Source organism: Misgurnus anguillicaudatus, chromosome 24 (genome assembly GCF_027580225.2).
Source record: "Misgurnus anguillicaudatus chromosome 24, ASM2758022v2, whole genome shotgun sequence".
Taxonomy (NCBI): Eukaryota; Metazoa; Chordata; class Actinopteri; order Cypriniformes; family Cobitidae; genus Misgurnus; species Misgurnus anguillicaudatus.
This window is the reverse complement of record NC_073360.2, coordinates 37,090,859-37,111,085: the sequence shown is the minus strand read 5'-3', so window position 1 is coordinate 37,111,085 and position 20,227 is coordinate 37,090,859. Positions and strand designations below refer to the sequence as shown.

Sequence of the window (20,227 nt, the reverse complement as noted above, 5' to 3'; positions counted from 1 at the left end):
CTTTAATTTACTTTGTATGCTACAAAAATGTATATTATAATGCTTATTTAAAGGAAAACACCACCGTTTTTACATATTTTACTATGTTCTTACCTCAACTTAGACAAATGAATACATACCTATCTTTATTTAATGCCTGCATTTTTTATCTTTGTACAGCGCCTCATGAATGTGTTAGGATTTAGCCAAGCCCCATTCATGGCTGCACCAGTGACCCTTGACTCAATAGTGAATACATGAATAATGAACTTTTTTAATATGCTTTATTGCCGTTGATTTTTTTATCCCCTCCAATTTCTCCCTTTTGAATTTTTTCATGTATTGTGAGGTCTATTTGTGGTTCACTAAAAAACCAAGGCAGCATTGGTGATATTGTGATAGTTGGTCCATTATTAGCTTTCCATGCAAAACCTGATCACTTTATCTGTCTAGTTTCTCAACCCTGCTAAAAAACAATAAAACCATTACAGAAAATGCTAATAGTTTCCATTAAAATACCAATAGGAACCATTAGCTTTTACCATTAAAACCACTACACTGTAATGTGTTTTGGGCCATATTCCATTAGAACTAATAAAATTCCTAATAAAACCAATAGAATTTCTGTGATGGTGTCTATTGTTTTTTTTTAGCACGGACCTTTCTTCTAGAATTTTCCTAGCTAAATTTTCTTTATTATGACCTATTAAATGAATCCATTATGCCATAGATCATTTTAAGCCTTAAATGTAAAGGCAATTCAAACAACACCACTTCCAGCTATTGGCGTAGTTTTAGCAGCTCCTAAAATACATCTTAAAGCAACACTATGTAGTTTTTTTACCTTTAAATAATGTCTCTAAAATTATTTCAGTGATAGAACAACTTTTAACTGGACAAATTGTACTGTTGCTGCAACCTGAGCAACCTCCTAGCTGCTACAAGCACACTCTGAAAGTGGCGGTGGAGGGTAGAGCAATATTAGATTAATAATAAAAAATGTATCTCTTTTAGAGTTATTATAAACTTCAAAACCTAGTACGACATCCTACCAAAACAGCATTCATTTATTATATTTTTTCCTAATAAATCGTAAAATGCCAAAATATCTTAGTAAATCAATGCTCAAAAAAGATTAACTTTCATCAGAATTGTCACAAAATGAGCAACTGGAGGAAAGTCCTTCTTGGATTGTTTTATGTAGTGGTTTGCAGGGTAACACTTGTGAATTATTTTAAAATAAATGTCTTTTACTTTATTGGTTTTTTCCAGCTGATATTTTCTACAGTATTATTCCAATTAGCAGTCACAGATCGCAAAGTAACAATATCCTACTGGAATAATGAACGGATTGATCTGTTATTATTTTGTAGGGTGAACAAATACACAATTTACCAACAAAAGTATCAACTAGATTCAAAGGTACTGTTTGTCTCAATAAAGACATTAAAATCATTATCATCAAACTCCAAATTCTCCTCAAAGTCCCTTAGGAGTAATGGGTGTAAGAAGGGCAAAGATGAAAAGATAAAAATGATTTTAATTGTAATAATCTTTGTCACAGAAATGGACCCATTTATTTTCTTTTGCTGATTGTACATAAACAAATTGTTAACACAAATATTATATACAGAAATGCATTACAATTAAAGCATACATGAACACATTGTGTACTATGAAAAAAAATTACTAACCAACCCTCGTCTTTGAGAAACTCTTTGCTAAACAACAGATGGCACACAGTTAAAGGGCTGTAGAAGAATTAATGTTGCTTTCATTGTTATTTCACACACACATATATTGTAAGATCAGGATGTCATTTTTGTAGGTCTCTTTTGCTTGCGTTGACTGATGTGGCTGTTAAAACAAGCATTAAAGTATTGTTTGTTATTTTATTGTTTCAACTCTTGTTATGAATTCATCTGTACTGTATTCTGAGAACATATAGAAACAGCACATTTCTTTAAAGGCAGGGTATCTGATTTGATCCAGAAGCATTTTTAGTTATACTGTTTAAAAGTCTCCTCACATCCTGATAGCAATTACTATATTAAGTTGTTAAAAATGTATTTTTGTCATCTGTGAAAAGGTGTATAGGACCAAAAAAAAGTTCAACAAATCATTGAACTCAAACTAAATTTTTGCCCCTCATCTGTGAACGTGTTTTCCATTTCCCATTACGCAAGACATCATACGTTATCAGCGCCTTCACGTGCGCTCACCTCCCATCTGTAAACAGAGGGAGAGACTGGCAAACTTTCCTGCTGAATTGACAACCTGCACATTCTTTAGATTCAGATATTCTACTTTGAATTAACATTGTGTTGCTTATGAAGTTTGTGTTCGTTTACGGATTAGCACAACGATATATTACTACGTCTACAATACAGAAAAAAATCTTTAACTAATTCAGTTTTAAAACAGTTGTTTATGTTTGTCATGTTATTCACTTTGTACTGCGAAGTTTTCTCACTGGTTGAGAAATGGAGTGTGGACCATTGATGTCTGGTCTGTGCGTGTTAGTGTTTTGGAGGAGGCGTGGCTTTGGATGGCGATTTATATGGAGGGTGGGATCTAGGCTACCGTAAGCATTTTTCAAAATCAGATACCCTGCAAAGCAACACTTCCAGCTCCCTAGAACTAGACTTTATTAGACATTTTTAAATATATAATAAAATAGAAATATAATGCTCACCTTTTTTTTTCCAATTTGTAATTTGAATCATTTCTCAGATCAGAGATCATATTTTTTCCTAAAACTCTCAGGTTATTCGCAGACAAATCCAGTTCTCTAAGGTGTGATGGGTTTGATTTCAGAGCTGAAGTCAGAGCAAAACAACCTTCATCTGTGATTTTACACCCTGTTAACCTGTAGAGAACAATGACACACACACACACACTTTACTCTTTCATTTTTCATTAATCTATGTTTGAACTGAATGATCCATCTTGCGCATGCGCAGGTCAAGTGTTTATACCAACAAAGTCACCCATGACCTCTGCTGCCTACGGAGAGTCTATATCTTCCAGTGACATCAGAGGATCTTTTCATCTTCTCACTTCGCAGGTTGTATCACTGCGCTAGCCAAAGACTAAAGGATCTTGCTACGTGTTTGCACACGTGTTTCATTCGTTGCTCGTGGCCTTGTGACATTTTTTTGTTGGAGCTGCGAGTTGCCCACCCTCCAAAGGCCGCAATGGAATCTACCGAGAGGTTTGTTACATGCTTCAGCAAATTTTTCTCAGCTGGGTGAGTTACATACTTTACATATAGCTGGTTGTTTATTTGCTTGAATATTGTGACGGTGCATTTGTTTGGTGACGGCTGTGTTTTCGCTCCCTCTCCCGACATTTGGAACCTACCGTGTATATTATTGGATTAATCTGCAGGTGCTTGCATTCGATTTATTGTTTATTTCTTGTAACACGGAAGTGTTTTCTGGTTGATTGTTCAACTGCGCTTTGAGTACTTCGTGCCAACTCGGTTGTGCCGGTTTATTTTGTTAATGTTTCGACGCTTTAACTGCGCTTTGTGTATTTTGTAGCAACTTGGTTGTGCCGGTAATTTTTTACTAGCGCTTATCCTTAACTGGTTTCACAACATTAGCGGCGACGTGTGTGCTTTCGCTCCCGCTTCCGGCACCTGCGTTTAGGGTCTTTTTTAATTAGGGATAGTTTACCCTTAGCTGGTGAAGGCAGTGCTTTCGCTCCCGCTCCCAGTATAAGTGTGCTCCTTTGACTTATTGGTGGCAGCATTCCCGCTGAGGCTACCTTTTCTTTTTTATCAGTTGCCAGCATGGTTGGCAACCACTCCTGCTCGGCCTGCATGGCTCCCCTGCAGCTTGAGGATGGCCATGATTTTTTGACCCTCATGTCTTGGCTTCGAACGTTTAAAGGAGTGCCTTTCTGACAACCCCTGCATGAACTGTGGTATCATGCCTCGGGCAGTGAGGGCGGCTAGACTGGCTGAGGTGGAGCAACTGTTGGGCTCTACATTGTCACCTGGACTTTTGACCCCAGCCCAGCGACTGGCCCCTGGATCAGACTGGGCAGTATAAACGTCAGGCTGCTGAGACTGCAGGCCCCACTCCTGCCTTCAAAGTGGACCAACTAACAGCGTGTCAATGTCCCTGATGCTGGCTTTGTCAGCATCCCTGCAGGAGGCTGAGCTGGATGCTTCTGTCCTCAATTTTAGCAATGCCTCACTACAGGCATTCGCATTGATGTCTAGAGAGTTGGGGCGGTTGATGTCTACTCTTGTGCAGGCTCGCCACCAGGTTTGGTTGGCACAATCTACTCTCACTGAGGCCTGCAGGAGAACCCTCCGCAGCGTTCCGATGGAGCCGGGGGAGCTGTTTGGTTCCGCAGCCCTGAAAGCGCTTGAGTGCACGGTCCAAGCGGATGGACTCGACAGCAGCTGTCTAGGCTTCAAAGAAGTGTGCCTCCTCCTAGCAGGCCTAGAGGTCCTCCAGCTGTCCCATAGCCAGCTCTCATCCACAGGTTCACCCCAGGGGCTACTTTAGGTCTCTGCGCCTATGTCCACAGCCTGCTCAGCAGCAGGCACCGACCTTTTGGGAACCTGAGCGACTGCCCTTGGGACAATCTCAAGCCTTTGCTACCTGTCGTACCTCCGGAACCTTTAGGGGCCGGGGGGCCCGACGCTGAAGCCCTGGGGTCAAAACTCAGTTTTTCTCCAGAAGGTTCTCTCATCGTCAAACCATAACCAGCCTATCCACCTGGCGCAAGTTACTCCCCCAGCAAGGGAGGACAGATTACAAATGCTGTGTCCCGTCCGGGCAGATTACAAATGCTGTGTCCCGTCCGGGCTCTCAGAACCTATGTGGTCACGACTGCGGGTATTAGGCAGTCAGACCAGCTCTTCCTCTGCTATGGTGGTCCTAGGACGGGCTGTGCTCTCTCCAAACAGCGATTGTCTCATTGGGTGGTGGATGTCATCCTTGGATGTTGGGCGATATGCCCTATTTTGAGATTGTCCTATTGTCAGCCTGTGAGATCGGCGATAAACGATAGTATCGGGGGGCAGGGCAGTAGTTTACTCATTTTTTACTCATTATAACAAGTCACTTGATGGGTGGACAAAAAAGAACAAGAGCAACACCGACATGACCGCAACCTTCTTAAAACTGATGCCATTAATGCGAGCGCGTCATTAAAACCCTATCATGATTACTTAATAACTGTAAAAAACATGCATCTGCGCACACACACACGTGCACGCACATACAAACAATTCAATGCATTTGTTTAGTGCTGTTGCAGAAGAATACACGTGTCAAGCAGTGGTGCTCTCAGATGAGCCTTTTTAAATGCATCGGTCCAGCGGAACGCGATCATATTTTAAACACAATCATATATTAAACACAAGGGATGTATTGCTACAACTCCTTGAAATGCATATCATAAACAGGATTAATACCTAGTGATCTGACTTCAGACAGAGCACAGCTCTCTGCGTGAGAGAGGCGGCATTCAGTGGGTACTCCGCGTAAAGTGAAGCCCACAAACCCTCATGCGAGGTAAAGCATGCATTGTGGATGTTAATGTAAAACTATGATGATAATAATAATAATAGTAACCATTCGCCAACTATCGTCATGACTATCGCCATGAAAACCTGCCATTGCCGATATGTCTCAAGATCGTCGATACACGCTACTATCGCCACAACCCTACCCAGGCATATAAACAAGGTGGTCATCCCCTGCCATCTGGGGTGAGGTGCCACTCTACCAGGGCAGTCTCAACTTCATGGGCGGCCCTGCGTGGTGTGCCCCTGGAGTGCATCTGTGAGGCGGCATCATGGGCATCACCAAGTACCTTCTCCAGGTTTTACCGGGTGAATGTTGCCACTCCCCATCCACTGGAGGTGGTCCTGTTGCCGGACTCCGCGCTCTCCTCTCAATAAGGTATGTGCTAAATTCCTCTTGACTTTTTTGGAAATGAGTCATCCAGTGCTAAAGCACTGCCTCTGGCGGTCAGTAGGGATGAAATAGAATGAGAGTTACGTATGTAACTACGGTTCTATGAATCCCGGATGACCACCAGAGCGTTCTGTCACTCAGAATCCCTGTGCACTCGCGAGAAGCTTCTGCAGGAACAGATCATCTGATCTCACCGGAAGATATAGACTCTCCGTAGGAACCTAAAAAAATGCTTATTTACAAGAAAACATGTAAGGTGGATTTAGAGGGTTTTGCATCTGAACTCTTCATGTCTCTTAAAATTGACAGCTTCCTAATATCGCTTTGAGAACCACATCATGTTTGACTACAGAAAAATAATCTTACGTCAGTATCTCCAGTTTACATTGAGGATTCTCCAGTATGGCAGAGAGCAGCTTCACTCCTGAATCTCCAAGATTATGTCCAAACAGATTCAGATCTCTCAGATGTGATGGGTTCGATCTCAAAGCTGAAGTCAGAGCAACACAACCTTCAGCTGTGATATTACAACGCCTCAGCCTGTAGAAAACAATGACACACACTTCACTCTTTCAGATCAGATAAACATGGATTTCGTTTTGTTGGTTTGTGTTATTTATAGTTTTTTATGTGGTGTTTGCTCTGCTGGAAGAATCACATCATGTGTGAATGATCTTACCAGAGTTTCTCCAGTTTACAGTCAGGATTCTCCAGTACAGCAGAGAGATGCTCCATCGCTGAATCTCCAAGATCATTATTAGACAGGTTCAGTTCTTTCAGGTGTGATGGGTTTGATGTCAGAGCTGAAGCCAGAGCAACACAACCTTCAGCTGTGAAATAGCAATTACTCAACCTGTAGAGAACAATGATATACACTTCACTCTCATTTCACCATACACATATCTGATCAAAGTCATTATTTTAGGGATAACATTTTAGAAATACAGATTTAAGTGTTGCACTTCCTTTTTTCAATGATGTAAAAATCTTAATTTTGCGTCATTGAAAGAAGGAGGTGCTATATCTATGTCGAGGGTGTAAGACTACAGACACTCATTCCTCATTTTTACAGGGGGGACATACACAAAAAGAAACGATACAGCCGCCTTCTTTTTGGAAGCTAAGCTAACAGACGATGTGTGGAGCGAGCCAGGCTTCATGTTACAATAATAGTAGAAGGTAAACAACATGAAATGAGTGGTTTCGCAAGCATGATGCTCTAATCCGCTGTTTGTGGCTACTTTTATGAGCCATAATACAGCAAAGAGCTGAGGCAGATGGAGGAAGAAGAGGCAGCACGCGCGAGAAGCCCGGGGAGGATGCAGCAGCCTCCGCTTCTGGTGCGTAGAGGAGCCTGTACTGCCGCAAGCTTGAACAGACTAGTAGTTACTGTACTCTCGCTGTGTGCCTTCTGTACGAAAATTTCAGCATAAAATCAGGATATGGATGTTAGTTTGGTGAATGGTCCCGGGAAAGAGAGGTACTCCGAGTACGGGCATTTGTTTCACAGACGCATTTCGGCTCACGAGCGCAGCTGCGTATGAGGAGTAAACATATTGTGTGGTTATTTACACGTTTGGCCAAGCACTCTCAAAAATAAATAAGAAACTGAGTGAAGCCTGCTCCTACGACACAATTAATTTGTGTGGTAAACCAACGACCCAAGCTTTGTACCGTATATGGACAGCGGCGCCCTGGATACATATTTTTTTGAATCCTTAACTGGAAGCGACAGCCAAAGCCTGCAGGGATAAACGGACGTCTGACTATAAAGTGAGTGTTTCTATTTTCTTTGTTATACTAACGTGACATGTATGTACACAATGGCATACAGCCATGCGGGGTCTTTTGTCTGTCAAATAGGCACCAAATTCTAAATTTATGTTATGTTTCGACTACAAATATGACCCACTTTCAATAAAAATGTATGTTCCAACGGGTAAAGTTTCCCTTTTAATTGGCTTTATTACATCAATCATCATATGATCTTACTTCAGTATCTGCAGTTTACATTGAGGATTCTTCAGTACATCAGAGATCAGCTTCACTCCTGAATCTCCAAGATTGTTCTCAGACAGATACAGATCTCTCAGGTATGATGGGTTTGATGTCAGACCTGAAGTCAGAGCAGCACAGCCTTCAGCTGTGATATTACATTGACTCAACCTGTAGAGAAATAAAAAACATAAAACATCACCATTAATAATGTTTTAAAGGTCACTTTCTGCCTGTTCCCATTTTTTAAACTTTAGTTAGTGTGCAATGTTGCTGTTACAGATGATAAATGATAAAGCTCAGTGCCAGGCGATATATTTTATTTAACAGAATTCCCCTTTCAAAGCCTATAGCCAACGGCCGGTTTGGACTTCAGCCCTCTACTTCCCGATTTAATGGCATCAATATAAGAGTTTTTGACTAATCTTATTTTACATGTGAAACATGAACATGTTATATTGTGCACTGTAAACACAATCAAAGCTTCAAAAACACAGAAAGAACGAGAACTTTAAGAGTAAAGCGACTGTTCACACTTACTGAACTGATCTGAATTCACAAATCACAGGCAGCAGCTCCTTAAGAACTTTCAGTGGTTCAGCTTTGCTTCCTTTAACAAATCTGTCCATATTAAACTTCTTTAGCTCCTGTTTTGATGTCAGCATCACCGAAACTAAAGCTGACCACTGATATGAAGAGAGTGTGGTTTTACTTAATATTGTAGATGTCAGATAATTTTGGATATCCTGCAGCATTGAAGGACCACTAAGTTCATTCACACACTGAAGCAGATTGATGGATTTCTCTGGTGAAAGATTATTCTTGATCTTCTCTTTGATGTATTTGATTGTTTTCTCAATAATCCGATGGTTGTAGCATGTCAGTAACCTCAGACCTGGTATGAGATTCTGATTCGACTTCAGTGACAAACCCAGAAGAAAACGAAGAAAAAGATCCAGATGTCCATTTTTACTCTTCACAGTCTCATCTATAGCTCTCTTATACAGATTAGGTAATGAAGGCTTACAACTTTGATTCATTTTAAATGCAGTCAACACACTTATGTTGTTGTTCATAAAGGTGAGGTGCACATGTAGAGCTGCTAGATGTTCCTGAATGCTCAGATGAAAAAAGCTGTAAACTTTCCTCTGACACAAACCAAACTCCTCTCTGAAGATCTGAGTACACAATCCTGAGTACACTGATGCTTCTGATACATCAATGCCACACTCTAACAAGTCTTCATCATAGAAGATCAGATTGCCTTTCATAATCTGCTCAAAAGCTAGTTTACACATTTTGAAGACCATGTCTTTATTCTTCTCGTAGTCCTTCTGAATGATCAGGAAGTGTGTGTACATTTGAGTGAGAGTCTTGGGGATCTCTCTTCTTTTTGCCTTCCTCAATATTGTCTCTAGAACAGTGCCGGAAATCCAGCAGAAGACTGGGATGTGACACATGATGTAGAGACTTCTTGATGCTTTCAGGTGTGAGATGATTTGATGAGACAGACTCTTATCACCGATTTTCTTCCTGAAGTATTTCTCCTTCTGTGGATCACTGAAGCCTCGTACCTCTGTGACTCGATCAACACACTCAGAGGGGATGAGATCAGCTGCTGCTGGTCTGGAGGTGATCCAGATGAGAGAAGAGGGAAACAGATTCCCCTTGATGAGGTTTGTCAGCATCACGTCCACTGAGGTTGATTCACTTTGTTCACAGAACCTTACCCTGCTGTGGAAATACAGAGGCAGACGACACTCATCCAAACCATCAAAGATGAACAACACTTTATATTCATCACTGAAGATTTCTATTTCTTTTGTCTCTGGGAAGAAAAGATGAAGAAGATCTAAAAGACTGAGTGTTTTGTCCTTCAACAAATTGATATCTCTGAAAGAAAGTGGAAATATGAGGTGGACGTCCTGATTCTCTTTCTCTTCAGCCCAGTCCAGAATGAACTTCTGTACAGAGACTGTTTTTCCAATGCCAGCGACTCCCTTTGTCATCACACTTCTGATGTGTTTGTGTTGTTCAGGTAAAGGTTTAAAGATGTCATTACATTTGATTGGTGTATCCTCTGCCTCTCCACTTTTAATCTCTGTAATGTTGAGCTCTGTGTAGATCTCATTCAGTAGTGTTGAGTTTCTCTGCTTTGATGTTCCTGGATACAAACACTGAAACTTCTCTCTCAGATTTGATTTAAATGTGTTCAGGACTTCATTAATTTTAGAGTCATGGCTGTGAAATGAAAACAGAAGTTAGAGAAGTACATGTATTATTAAGCAAATTTTGGATTTGAGTATCTATAACCTTACATAGCATCTAAAACAAACAGAATCAAATCACAAATTATCTACAGTTTACCTGAATTCTGGACACATATATTGTGGTTGATTCACAGACTGATCAATCTTCATCTTTTTACAGACGGGTTCTGTTGCGTCTGATCTGGATATCAGGAAGAGAATCAAGAATTATTCATTACATTTAATAGATGTTAATTAAACTAAGGGTTGTTATTTTCGTTTAAAGTGTGAACAACACTTTAACATAAAAAAATCTATATTTTTTTTGGTAAGGTCACCTCTTAAATGATGTTGGAGGATCCATTGACCTCTCATTCTTCATGGACACAACTGAACTTTGCATCTGATCTCTTTTGGTTATCTGAACTATAACACACAGATCAGATTACAATTAATCCTGTACTCAACAAATATAACATTATGAATATAAAACAAAATGATATTTTCCTGACATTGGTTTAAAGTAGTTATGAACCTTAACAAAAATAAGACGCACTCAGGCCACAAATGGGGTGTATAATATGCTGCAGGGAGAACCCAGATTGAGATGTCTCTCAATCTGTTCCTCTCCATGAGCTGTATTTATTTAGGTTTTAATCACTGGTTCATTCCAAAGGTCGAACCACACAGTCTTTCACGATTATAACAACATCACACATCTTGCTAAGTCTAGAAGATGGATAAGATAAACTGCCTTCAACCACACTAAAATAGTAAGTTGATGATGCGGTATCCAAAGGTCGTATGCAGGGCTTGACATTAACACCCCCCAACCCAGCCAATCCCACTAGCCACTTTGGCAGGTTGAATATAATTTTTTTATTGTAGTTTTCTTAAAAGTTATGCGAAATAATATACAATGCGACACTGGAAACTACAACTCCCATGAGCACTCTGCACCCAGCGCAATGCACAGAGACCAGCTGCGTCCGAAACGCCTACTTCCATACTATATTGAGAGTGAGGAGTCACGTGACGATTTGGGCGGGGTCTGAGCCGGTCGGCCATGACGGTAGGAAACGCTATCGGTTGCCAGGGGCAACTTCACAGAGGCGCGACTTCCAGAGCTCTTTAGTTTATCATTTCGGCAGGACAGAGACGACCTACAAATACGATAATGAAAAGTTATAAAACAATGCAAAGAGATAGGCGAAAAGAAAGGGATCTTACAGGAACAAGCTCACAAACAGCGTTGTACTGGCAAAGGTAACTTAAGTTTCTTCACATGCGTTTAGTGTATTGTAATTACATTGCATTTAGCAGACACTTCTTGACCAAAATGACAAAGTAATTAACTGCGACGGTTTCTAAACACGAGATGTCCAATGTACACAAACGTTTCCAACATGTTTTGATGTAGAATATTTAGGTATTTATTTGTAATTTGATTTTAGCCAAATGACACATAGGCTACTGTTGTAACTTTACGAGGTTTTTGTGTTGGGGGCTGCAAAGTGGACAAACCAGTTCTGGGTTTGCTATGGTAGTTATATGTGTGATTGCAAGATGTAAAAGATTAAAGCCATTAACAGTGTGGGTAACACTTTTCTTGAAGGGGTGTGCATAAGACTGACATAAAACCTTCATAATTATTTATGACATGACACATGTCATGAATATAAAGGAGGTTTTAAGCTATTTATGACAATTGTAAGTGTCATTCGTTCAATTATGACATTTTTAATGCAAATATGCCATTTTTGAGATGTATTTGTAATGCATAATGGTCTCCATTTCGGTAACCTAAAAAACTGTATTCCATTGCTCGTATATCTTCCATATGTATCGCGTGAGGTACTGGAACAGTTTTTAAGGCAGCAGTGACTTCCAGGCATGGTAAAACAGTGTAGAATTGCGAAAAACTACTTTATTACCGAGCTAAGAACACACGTAAACAATCATGTTCTGCCGCCGGAATCCTGCCAACATGGCGGAAAGGGGGAGGAGCTCTGTACCATGACGACAGCTCCTCACTCTCAATAGTATTCAAAAAACATCATACGAAAAGTACCCGGATGACCTACTACTTCTGGTTAGATTTTGCAGTGTCCATACGATGGACACTTCACTATCCCATGATGCCCCGGGAGAGGAGTTATCCAACGAAGAAGAGGCATGCGGCTGTTTTCACCGGTTTTTGCGCTGAATGACATGACATGATTGCTGCGTCCGAAAACTCAAGGCAGTGACTCGTTGCCTCGCTGCCTCATGAGGAAATGACTTCGGAGGCATGAAGGTAGCTCAGAGAAAGACTTTCGGACACACTTCTAAGGCAGCGTGTTTGAAATTTAAACAGAGAGCGCCTTTGTGATAACTAATCACATATTTGAAAACTACAATACTAATTTCTCGCTAAAAATGCAATTAAAAGGTGTAAAAAGTGAAAATATACCTTTATTTACACTAAATTGGTGGTCCAGTCGCGTCCTTGGCCGCCATTTTATTTTTTCGAACTCGACCGGACTCGACCAATCACATTCTTAATGTACATCCACGCATAGGTATCTCAGGAGACAGGAAGTAAACCAAACATTGAATTCGGACATGCCTTGATGCCTTGCTGCCTTGGAAAGCTGCCTCAGAAGGCAGCAATTTAGAGTTTTCGGACGCAGCCGATGACGACGTATGTCACGTGATGTAGCAACATGGCAGATGTAGTACGTCCGAATCTCATTCATACTACCAGGATTCATACTATACAGTACCTACAGTTTTAACGTTAAGTAAGTAGGTACATCATCTCATTCAGTACCTACTGTACAGTATGCGGTTTCGGACGCAGCACGCTTGTTGAGACGCGCGCGATCAGCGGAGCGTTGCGGACCAAAGCGCCACCTTCCAGAGATCGCGCGAGAGCTGATGGATTTTGCGAATGCACATGAGGACGCAGTCTGCGCGCATATACTACACTTCAGGAAAGATAAAACAATTACATGGAAGTGATTGAAGAGATATAAATTGCTTGCACACCCTCCGGGCAAGACCGGAGAGAAATTTAGTGCATACCTGAATGCACACAAAATCAAAGGAAACCCGCCAGCTGAGAGGTTCGCGCATCATTTTAATGTAGACTACTTTGGGCAACAATAATGTCCTCTCGAAATTTTTCATTAAAGGGGCAATAAATAGGATTTACCCCCATGGTGGAATTGTATTTTGCATTCAAACAAACAGTGCTCTCTAGCGCCTCCCCTTTCCAAATGCGTGTTGCAATTACGGTAGCCGTTATGTAATCGCTGATCTCCTTGTCCGTTGCAGCTGGTTCACGTGTTCTGAATGAAAATGTGTTGGTAGGCAAGTGCTTTTTGTCACTCTCTGCTATTATAGTTTATCAATACGGCAGAACGATATGGATACCTCCTTGGACTTACCCGTTCAATGTAAGTAAAGAGGAGAAATTCTAAGCTTACAAAGAAAAGTCAGATCACTGGCAGAGGTCATTTGACACCAACGAGGACATATAGATGAATAAAGACATTGATTTTGATTAATAAAACCCTCAAAATCCTACTTACAGTCCCTTTAAATGTCTTAAATCACTATTAACAGAAACCATGATCAAGCTTATAAATACAATCTGCATAAACACGTTGACAGTAAAATTCATGTACATTTCTTATTTACTGCTGTTGTTAATAAACCCCTTTAAGGTTTGTAAACATTGAATGAATAGGGTGTGCGCGCAGCACGGGGTCAAACTGTTCATACCATCTAGGCTTTCTAGTTTAATCTAACAGGGTTGAAAAAGGATGACTTACCTGAAATGAAGTGAGCACTACAAACACAAGCCTCTTTGATTATTGCATTGTCCCAGTCAGCACGTTTAATTGCTTGCAGCCACAGATATTTTTATTTTTGTTTTTGAGATTCTGCAGGACTCTCGAAAAACTTAACGGAAGACATGGTGCGATTTTCAAAGCCCACGACGCCAGTAGGCATTTTTGACGATACCGAATAATACGCATCTCAATCTGCTGTAATTACTATTCTGACCCTGGTCGTATGATAAGAAAGGAACATTCTGTGCACTCTCTCGCCTTGGCAGTTTCCCGTGTAGCTAACAGTTACTGAGATTGACTCTAAGCAAAGGATTATACATTCATAAATTGTAATTTAATATATTAAAATAATGTAATAAGAAATACATTTTCACATAAAATCATATTGAACTTACTTCAAACAAATGTGGAAATCGATAATTTTTTTAAATAGTTTCTCTATGATTCCAGTACATTTCATATATGTGTGTCTGTATGTCTGTATGAATGCATTTCGGCGTGGGCGCAGCATTTTGTACTTGTGCTCCGTTAAAGTAGCCGTTACTCGAGATGTCTTTAAATGAGTTATCTTAAATGAGCTATCAAAGATAAATATAACTGTACGTACACACCGCCGCAGAGTTGAGCTTCCAAAGTTACCGGAAGTCATTCATTTACAATGAAGCTCAAGCTGGCTTCTCTCACAGGGGTTAAAGCAAAAAAAAATCCTGAGCCTGAACTTTTGCCGGGGGCGGGGGTGGACACATTGTTGAAAACATTGTTGAAACTAACTAGTAACGTATCTGCCATTAACACTTGACAAGCTTAAACTACAGATTATGATGAGCTATTTGAAACACAAATACAAAAGAAAAGGTACTCAAAATATATTTCACTAAAATATGGTGCAAACACAAAAATTGTTTAACTTTTTTGTAATCATTTACTATATGCCTCAAAGTAAACCATCAGACTGAACAAAATCAGTCACTTTGTGCATTTAAAGGTAAATAAATCAATGCGGTGCATTATGAGAGTAAAAATAAGTTGCTAGATCTATGAGGGATTTTATGTTCTTATTAACAATTTTGTGCTCTATTAGTAAAATCTTTGGTTGCATATATGTATGGTAATAATAGCGCACACAAGCCACATACACAACATGTTAAATGAGATTCATTGTTGGTCAAAACATGTTTAATGTTTATATAATAATTAGAGTGAGCATTTAATAAATATTTATTAGGGGTGTGACGAGACACGAGATTGGGTTTATGAGAAGGAGACGAGATTTTTACACTTTTTTAAAAAATCCTCAGTGAATAAATAAATGGGAAACTGAAATCACATTATTTTTAAATGATTTAACTAATCTAGGACTGTCCCAGACAATTATTTTGCTAATTGATAGTGAAGTAATTTGATATTTTTGGTAATAAAAATAGACTCAAGTGAGCAATAACCTTTAAAATTACATAATAATTATGATCCAATAATAATTGTAAATAAACTATCAAAACCAAGTTACATTAAACAACATTACAATAAGAAACACATTACATTTATATGTGACCTGTGTAATAAACCAGCTTTATGTATTATAACAAATGCCTGCAGAGGGCGCTAGAGGACTCGTCTCGCGGATGTTATCTACACTTTCACTTTAGACGGAGAAATGCTTATTTTAAGCCAACGTTTAAATTCATTTTAATCTGTAATATTTGTAAAATTCTTTACACTAGAAATGATACACTCACTGTTATTCTTGAGCAAGAGCATGCAGACATTAAATCATATAAACTCAGATAAGGGTTTAATCTCCTGACTGAGACAACATATGATCAACAGACAATCACAACACGTCTCAGACTTTATACGATTTGATTTCCCAAACGAACATTATTGGAAACCCAAACAAAAAAGCACATGCAGTAAAAGACATATATAATACAGGCACTGTGAAATGTTCAAACAGAAAGCTGCATTCTCCGGACGTCGCATATACATGCATACGTCATCAAGGTTTATTTATGTTAACTGGTTAACTGAGCATTGCATTCGCAAGTCATAAGCATATTACAACAACGTGATCAACTAAATACATTTAGCAAACTTTATAATTCTTAATATTCCCTAATAAGACGTATATGCAGTCTAGTAATTAATTTGAGAAACGGCCAGCATTTCACCTCCACGAAAGATCTTGTGAAATAATTAATTTCGCGAGATCTCGTCACACCCCTAATATTTATTATTGATCTAATATTTATTACACAATCTTTGCACCCTTCATTTGAAGTGGATAATGTAACATTAAAGTTACTTAATTCAAATGATGTTGCGACTTAAACATTCCTAGGTGTCTGGAAAGCCAGTCAAGTGCACTTGTCTTTTGCATCAAGAGCTCCGCGAGCTTCTTGTCATCATACTGTAATCACATGCACTAACCAACGCATGCACGCACCATAATAACGAACCCTCAAGAGGCGCGAATGTATGCGTGTGTTCGTCAGGGTGATGGTTTGCGTGGCTGCGTGCGTTAACGCGTTACAGAATAATATAATACAAGCAAACATTTTGACACAAACGCAACTTTATACTGAAATGGCGAGACAGCATTTCAACTCGACGAGAATTCATGTAACGCTTTTATACACTCCTTATATTTACATAGTCAAAGCCATATCTATGGTCTAAGCAGCAAGCAAATAGGTGTGTTCGAGATCATCTGGCGCTGCGCAGACCGATCGGCGAGGTTTGCCGCTTGCAGTCGAGGGAGGAACTGAAGACGGAGCCGTCAAGCCGGACACCTGCTGCTTGCCGTAGTGACGTGTGCGCCGTGTTTCCTTGTTTGTAATCGCAAATGAAGTGACTTAGTTGCTGAATTTGATAAAAACAAACCTTTTAATAAAAAGTTGCAACCAGAAACATTTTATATCGAATTATTTAATTGCTGATTATACTGTATACCCGAAAATAACGGGAAACAAGCATATATTATTAAAATACCAATAGAGTATGTTATTTTCATTTTTATTTTATTACACGGCACAATATAACATATTTAAGGATATTAAAGTGTTTTTTCCTGTTTTAAAACATGAAATTATAATGTTTATTAGTGAAACTAAAGGTTGGATTAAACTTGAAACGCACGTGATCGTTGTCATCAATGAGGCGACCAATCAAGTAAAGCTGTTACGTCATCACAACTCCGGGCAGCCGCTCTGGAGAAGCTGCACCGGCTGAGCTAGCCGGCTACTCTCGAAACGCTCTCGCGGTACTTAAAAACCATATGACACAGTCACGTGCCTGCAGCGCCAGCTGAAGTCGGACAAAAGTACTAACCAAAATGCACTGCTTCAAGTCAGCCGCCGATCGGTCTGCGCAGCGCCGCATGAAGTCGAACACACCTACTAGGTGTGTTCGAGATCATCTGGCGCTGCGCAGACCGATCGGCGAGGTTTGCCGCTTGCAGTCGAGGGAGGAACTGAAGACGGAGCCGTCAAGCCGGACACCTGCTGCTTGCCGTAGTGACGTGTGCGCCGTGTTTCCTTGTTTGTAATCGCAAATGAAGTGACTTAGATGCTGAATTTGATAAAAACAAACCTTTTAATAAAAAGTTGCAACCAGAAACATTTTATATCGAATTATTTAATTGCTGATTATACTGTATACCCGAAAATAACGGGAAACAAGCATATATTATTAAAATACCAATAGAGTATGTTATTTTCATTTTTATTTTATTACACGGCACAATATAACATATTTAAGGATATTAAAGTGTTTTTTCCTGTTTTAAAACATGAAATTATAATGTTTATTAGTGAAACTAAAGGTTGGATTAAACTTGAAACGCACGTGATCGTTGTCATCAATGAGGCGACCAATCAAGTAAAGCTGTTACGTCATCACAACCCCGGGCAGCCGCTCTGGAGAAGCTGCACCGGCTGAGCTCGCCGGCTACTCTCGAAACGCTCTCGCGGTACTTAAAAACCATATGACACAGTCACGTGCCTGCAGCGCCAGCTGAAGTCGGACAAAAGTACTAACCAAAATGCACTGCTTCAAGTCAGCCGCCGATCGGTCTGCGCAGCGCCGCATGAAGTCGAACACACCTACTAGGTGTGTTCGAGATCATCTGGCGCTGCGCAGACCGATCGGCGAGGTTTGCCGCTTGCAGTCGAGGGAGGAACTGAAGACGGAGCCGTCAAGCCGGACACCTGCTGCTTGCCGTAGTGACGTGTGCGCCGTGTTTCCTTGTTTGTAATCGCAAATGAAGTGACTTAGATGCTGAATTTGATAAAAACAAACCTTTTAATAAAAAGTTGCAACCAGAAACATTTTATATCGAATATTTTAATTGCTGCTTATACTGTATACCCGAAAATAACGGGAAACAAGCATATATTATTAAAATACCAATAGAGTATGTTATTTTCATTTTTATTTTATTACACGACACAATATAACATATTTAAGGATATTAAAGTGTTTTTTCCTGTTTTAAAACATGAAATTATAATGTTTATTAGTGAAACTAAAGGTTGGATTAAACTTGAAACGCACGTGATCGTTGTCATCAATGAGGCGACCAATCAAGTAAAGCTGTTACGTCATCACAACTCCGGGCAGCCGCTCTGGAGAAGCTGCACCGGCTGAGCTAGCCGGCTACTCTCGAAACGCTCTCGCGATACTTAAAAACCATATGACACAGTCACGTGCCTGCAGCGCTAGCTGAAGTCGGACAAAAGTACTAACCAAAATGCACTGCTTCAAGTCAGCCGCCGATCGGTCTGCGCAGCGCCGCATGAAGTCGAACACACCTAATGTCTTCGGTCTCCGCTCGGCATCTGCAGCTGGCTCTCATCCACACTTCAAAGACCCGCCCCATCCTACTTCTGATTGGCTAGTTTGTTAGAGTGAAATATGTGCGGCTCTCATACTATTTGTAGGCGAACGCATGAACTTAAACTGATTTTTTTTACATTCGTCCCCACCGCCGCACGCCGGAGATCCGGCACGGTGCCGGAAAACTTTAAGCCCTGCTCTCAGCTGCAAGGAGCGTCAAATCCAATCGGCGTCGCGGGCGTCTTGAGCGACCAAAGCGTCAATCAGAAAGTTGAAAGAAGCTCAACTTTATGGTAATGAGGTATGACGCGGTTCAGCGGCATAACGCCCGCAACCAATCGGAATATAGTCTAGACGTTCTTCGCTGGCTGATTCCGGAGAAACATACGATGTAAACTTTCGTTCCTACCAAAACATTAGTTCCGAGAAATTGGAGGAGAAATTGATAAGTATTGCTGGGTTTCATATCATTTATAACATGACTTTATTTTCATATAGTGACCAGTTACAAAAGAACGAGGCGTGGGATAAAATAGCTGGTAAAGTTGGTACGTGCTGATGATTTATAATATTTTAAGTAGTACTGATACTCTTGCCAGTAGGACTGTACAGTGTATCGTTTAATCATCGATATCACGATGTACGAATCTATATAGTCACTATTTAAGTAATACTTAAATAATATTGGGTATAATCTTTATTGATCCTGTCTGTGCAATCTGAAATAAATATTTAATTGCTAAATAAACTTTCAATCTCTTTAGTTCTTCCCCAAGTTGAGCTCATTCATTATTTTCTTTTTGTAATTATTATTATATCTTTTGATTTTTTTTGTTTCTTAAAATGTTGTTGCTTGTAGTCTATTATATAATTTTTGTCTTTTGTAGTACATTATATCATATTTTGGATTGATATGATATTCTAGTGCAGTGGTTTTCAAACTGGGGGCCGCGACATGGTGCCAGGGGGCCCCAGTTTTATGACATTTTATGAAATACATTAATTTATCATGAATTCTATGTAATTGAACCTAAAAAAAACAAGGCTACTAACCAAAAGCACTACTTTTTTGTATAATTTAATGTTTTTTTTAATTAAAATGTTAAGTTTTAGAACAGCTTTTTGTCACAGATTTTCTTTGGGGGGCCGCAAAGGAAAACACCGTACACATGTTCTATTGGACATGCTCATGTAATATTCATGACTATAGCCAATTGTTGATTGTCAGTAATTATCATGGGTGTGTCCTTTTTTCACATACGGAGTGATTGGTGCAGGAACCTATAAGAGGCATTAGCCTTATGACGTGTTTCGAAGTTGTGACACTGATGATTTACTTTTATTCTCTGCAGGGCAATACTTCAGGATTCCCTTTAGTAAGACAATAGAA

General features: G+C 39.9%; 1 protein-coding gene and 1 long non-coding RNA gene across 5 annotated transcripts; one reads left to right on the top strand and one right to left on the bottom strand.

Annotated features, from left to right (window-relative positions):
* Positions 1-1,239: 1,239 nt before the first annotated feature.
* On the bottom strand, positions 1,240-19,102 carry LOC141361488 (NLR family CARD domain-containing protein 3-like). 4 transcript variants are annotated; one of them, XM_073862927.1, is made up of 10 exons: positions 19,041-19,102; positions 14,612-14,687; positions 10,504-10,591; positions 10,284-10,367; positions 8,457-10,157; positions 7,914-8,087; positions 6,601-6,774; positions 6,288-6,461; positions 2,675-2,848; positions 1,241-1,836 (listed from the first exon to the last, which is right to left on the bottom strand). In XM_073862927.1, the coding sequence occupies exons 3-10, from the start codon at positions 10,566-10,568 to the stop codon at positions 1,788-1,790; spliced, it is 2,595 nt and encodes an 864-aa protein (XP_073719028.1). In that variant the 5' UTR covers positions 10,569-10,591; positions 14,612-14,687; positions 19,041-19,102; the 3' UTR covers positions 1,241-1,787. The 4 variants fall into 4 exon arrangements, with proteins under 4 accessions (XP_073719031.1, XP_073719028.1, XP_073719030.1 ...); XM_073862930.1 differs by lacking the exon at positions 6,288-6,461 and having other exon boundaries at positions 1,240-1,836; XM_073862929.1 differs by lacking the exon at positions 19,041-19,102 and having other exon boundaries at positions 14,616-14,657.
* On the top strand, positions 15,521-18,332 carry LOC141361494 (uncharacterized). The gene is made up of 2 exons (XR_012367605.1): positions 15,521-18,072; positions 18,155-18,332. It is a non-coding gene; the product is annotated as an uncharacterized lncRNA (long non-coding RNA).
* Positions 19,103-20,227: the final 1,125 nt, after the last annotated feature.

Bases quoted from the DNA above. Each gene is read 5' to 3' on its own strand.
- LOC141361488 (XM_073862927.1), bottom strand. From the start codon at position 10,568: ATGCAAAGTTCAGTTGTGTCCATGAAGAATGAGAGGTCAATGGATCCT. The intron at 10,368-10,503 runs GTGACCTTACCA...CCTGATATCCAG, and splicing joins CCTCCAACATCATTTAAGAG to ATCAGACGCAACAGAACCCG. The intron at 1,837-2,674 runs GTGAGCATTATA...TTGTTTTAACAG, and splicing joins TACAAATTGGAAAAAAAAAG to CCACATCAGTCAACGCAAGC.